Source organism: Lepidothrix coronata, unplaced genomic scaffold (assembly GCF_001604755.1).
Source record: "Lepidothrix coronata isolate B3197 unplaced genomic scaffold, Lepidothrix_coronata-1.0 Scaffold293, whole genome shotgun sequence".
Taxonomy (NCBI): Eukaryota; Metazoa; Chordata; class Aves; order Passeriformes; family Pipridae; genus Lepidothrix; species Lepidothrix coronata.
In genome coordinates, this window is record NW_016690473.1 from 57,994 (window position 1) to 61,597 (window position 3,604).

At 59.0% G+C, this 3,604-nt stretch overlaps 1 protein-coding gene across 2 annotated transcripts in view; it reads right to left on the minus strand.

Moving 5' to 3' along the window:
* The window catches only part of ZNF341 (zinc finger protein 341), a 23,107-nt gene extending 19,936 nt beyond the window's left edge, over window positions 1–3,171 (minus strand). For both annotated transcript variants that reach the window (XM_017837140.1, XM_017837141.1), the window contains exon 1: window positions 3,104–3,171. In XM_017837140.1, the coding sequence (XP_017692629.1) occupies window positions 3,104–3,134 (31 nt within the window). In that variant the 5' untranslated portion in view covers window positions 3,135–3,171. The remainder of the gene's footprint in view (window positions 1–3,103) is intronic.
* Window positions 3,172–3,604: the final 433 nt, after the last annotated feature.

Genomic DNA, 3,604 nt, shown 5'->3' on the forward strand with positions numbered 1-3,604 from the left:
TCACTGAGGAGAGGTCGCAAACGCTGCTGATGTTCCTGGCAGGGAGCAGAGCACAGTCCTCCAAGGGCACAAGCAGCTACTGGAAAGCAGCAGATCCCACAACATCTCACACTACCACAAAATTCCCACCATGCCTATGGGAAGCCTTTCACATAAATCACAGGGAGGCACAGCAAAGCTGCAGGTCCAGTTCTGCAAGCCTTGGCTTGCCTGGAGAGCTGGAGCCAGCCCTGCAGGTCAGCCCCGCCGGGAGAACACCGCTGGAATGCTCCCGGAGGATCCCAAGCCTTGCCCCACAATACACCTCCTCTAATAACCCCTGGGCAACTGCCAGGGCAGCACTGCAGGCTCCTGCTGCAACAGCCACACCAGAGAGTGAAATGGAGCAGCCCTTCTCCAGCAGAAATAAGCTAAAAGGAAAAGAAGGATCGAAAACTCAGATTAAGTATAGAATGGGGATAATTAAGAAGTCTGTGCCAAGGGTGCCACTCTTGATGGGCCTGGCACTGGACAACTGGGTTTCTCTCTGGCACACAGTCAGATCTTCCAAAGAAAAAAGCCAAAAGACTTGATCCTCTTAAGAGGAAGAAGCTTGAGGAGAGGCCAAGACCTGAAGACAATGATGCAGCAAGATTGTCAGTGCTGCACTCAGCCTCTCGATGGGGAAAAGAGGCCCAGGACAAGAGAAATATGCTGCCCTCATTTATTTGGCAATTCAGGCAAATGCCCCCAGAGTCCCTGTTTCACAGGGTAACTGCACAACACCACACTTCCCAGAGGGAAACCCCTGAGGTCAAGGTTAGTAACCCACAAACACAAGCTGGCAGTTACTTGGTTAAGCAGATGCTGTTCTCAGCCACCCACAGACTTCCAGGAGAAACCTTTGGATGGAGCCTGCCCTGCCTGCAGCCAGCACCAGTGTGCATCATGAAACTTAAAAAACCCAGCAACTCCTCTCCTGGCACAGCAGGAGCTGAGGTGCCCAGAGCCTGACAACAGCAGGGTGATTTGGGGAAGCTAGGATAAAAGTACAGGACTACTGATTTGTGCTTTTTTTTTTTTCCCTTTCAAATTCCTCTCAGCTCGAGGTGAAACAAGAGTGTCCATTTCACCCAGGTGCTACTTTTCCATCATGCATTGACCCTTCTCTGCTGACACCAGCACCAGGTGCTTTGGTGACAGGTGAAGATGCCCCTGTGCCCCACAGCCTGCTCTCAGCATCCACACAAATGCCAAGTCACCATCTACTTGTAATCACATCAACAAGAGAAAAGAAACAAGCTCAGACTCTAAAAGGTGCTAAAATTTGCTAAAAGGTTTTGCTCTCCTGGATTCTGTGAGGAAATTCACACCACTGAGGAGCTGATTGCAGTGAGGAAACAGGGACCTGATTCTGCACAGGGTGCTGCCAAATGCACCAAGTAACCTCACAAAAAAGAGAGAAATATTTCTTCTCTGCTCCTCTCTCTGCTGCTGCGATCACAGGGGATGTTTGAAAGCGTGGGTGACAATCATGATGCCAGGCCTTCCACGTCAGCTGTGCCCCCACATAAGGGAAAATACATCTGTAATCCAGATTAAGAAATCAATGNTTTTTTTTTTTTCCCTTTCAAATTCCTCTCAGCTCGAGGTGAAACAAGAGTGTCCATTTCACCCAGGTGCTACTTTTCCATCATGCATTGACCCTTCTCTGCTGACACCAGCACCAGGTGCTTTGGTGACAGGTGAAGATGCCCCTGTGCCCCACAGCCTGCTCTCAGCATCCACACAAATGCCAAGTCACCATCTACTTGTAATCACATCAACAAGAGAAAAGAAACAAGCTCAGACTCTAAAAGGTGCTAAAATTTGCTAAAAGGTTTTGCTCTCCTGGATTCTGTGAGGAAATTCACACCACTGAGGAGCTGATTGCAGTGAGGAAACAGGGACCTGATTCTGCACAGGGTGCTGCCAAATGCACCAAGTAACCTCACAAAAAAGAGAGAAATATTTCTTCTCTGCTCCTCTCTCTGCTGCTGCGATCACAGGGGATGTTTGAAAGCGTGGGTGACAATCATGATGCCAGGCCTTCCACGTCAGCTGTGCCCCCACATAAGGGAAAATACATCTGTAATCCAGATTAAGAAATCAATGCCTGGGAAATAGTTTTTCCCCAAACAGGCTCAGACTGGCACAGCTTGACACTTCCAGGAGTCCCCCTGGGATGGCACCTGCCTGCGACAGTGTCCCAGTGCCAAACTGAGATGAATTTGAGCACAACCCATTCACCCACACAATGGGCACTGTCTGGGCAGTGCAGAGGGCACAGACACCTCCAAAATACACATGCAGGGGCCATCACTCCCTGGGCACCATCCCTGGGGCTGGCAGGGAGCGTGGCACAGCAGTGTGAGCCCTGGGCTGAGGGGAGGATGGGGGACCCCAGCATGCAGAGGGTGTCCCAGAGCGCTGGGCACAGGGATAGGGAGCAACGGAAGGGGGAGAGGCACACGAGTCACACGGTGCCCTGGGGATTGGGGATCCTGTTTCCTGGGCACAGAGAGGAGGGTGCCCCGATGTGCAGGGCAGAGGGGCAGGGAGGGCAAGGGGTGCATTGGGGCATCGGGCACAGGGACAGCGATGGGATAGGGTGCCCTGGAGCGCTGGGCACAGGGACAGCGATGGGATGGGATGGTGTGCCTCGCGGTATCGGGCCCTGGGGCAGGGAGGGGCTGTGGTGCACAGCGTCCGTGGCCAACGAGGGCTACCCGGAGCACAGGGCACGGGGATGGGCAGTGCGGGCATGTCCCGGCGCACAGGCAGGAGGTGGCACCGGGCCGGGGGTCCGGAGGTGGCAGGGACACCGCAGGGAGCCGGGCACGGGGATGCCCGGGCTAAGGCGGGGGCTGCGGGCGGCGGCTGCGGCGCCGTCCCCGCCGCGGGGAGCGCGGGGGCACAGCCCGGGACTGCCGGGAGCGCCCCACGCCGCGCCGGGCCGGGCCTGGCGGGGCTGCCCCGCCGCGGCCCCCCGCCCCTCGCGGCGGCAGCGCCGGGCAGCGGGAGCTCGGGGGGCGCGGGGGTCGCACCCGCGGGTGCCGGCGCGGCCCCGGCGCGGCCCCGTTACCTTCCAGCGCCTCGAAGATCGCCTGCGCCATCTTGGAGCGGCGGCGGGAGCGGCCGCGCCGCCAGGGGGCGCCCTCCGCCCGCAACGCGCCCTCAGCGCGGGAGGGGCCGGGGCGGCCCCGGCGCTGGTTTTGGGGAGGGAGGAGCGTTTAACTCGGTGCCGCCGCTACAGCCCGCGGAGACCGGGCAGGTATCGCGCCGCGGCTGCCGCTGCCCCCACCCCGCTCGGTCTCCCGCCGCGACCCCCGCGCCATGACCGGGTGATGCCGGGCCGGGTCCTCAGCGGCAGGGAGCGGGGTGGGCGGGACACAGTGCGCGGCGCCCATTGGCTGGGGGCAGGCGCTTCCCACCAATGAACGGTTGAGATGGCGCCATCCGCGGTGATGGACAGGCGGAGCAGCCTATGGGCGCGGCGGGCGGGGCGCGGGCCCCGGAAGCGGCAGGTGGCGGGGGTGCCATGGCCGGTGGGGCCATGGCTGACGGGGAGGGTCCGCTACGCGCT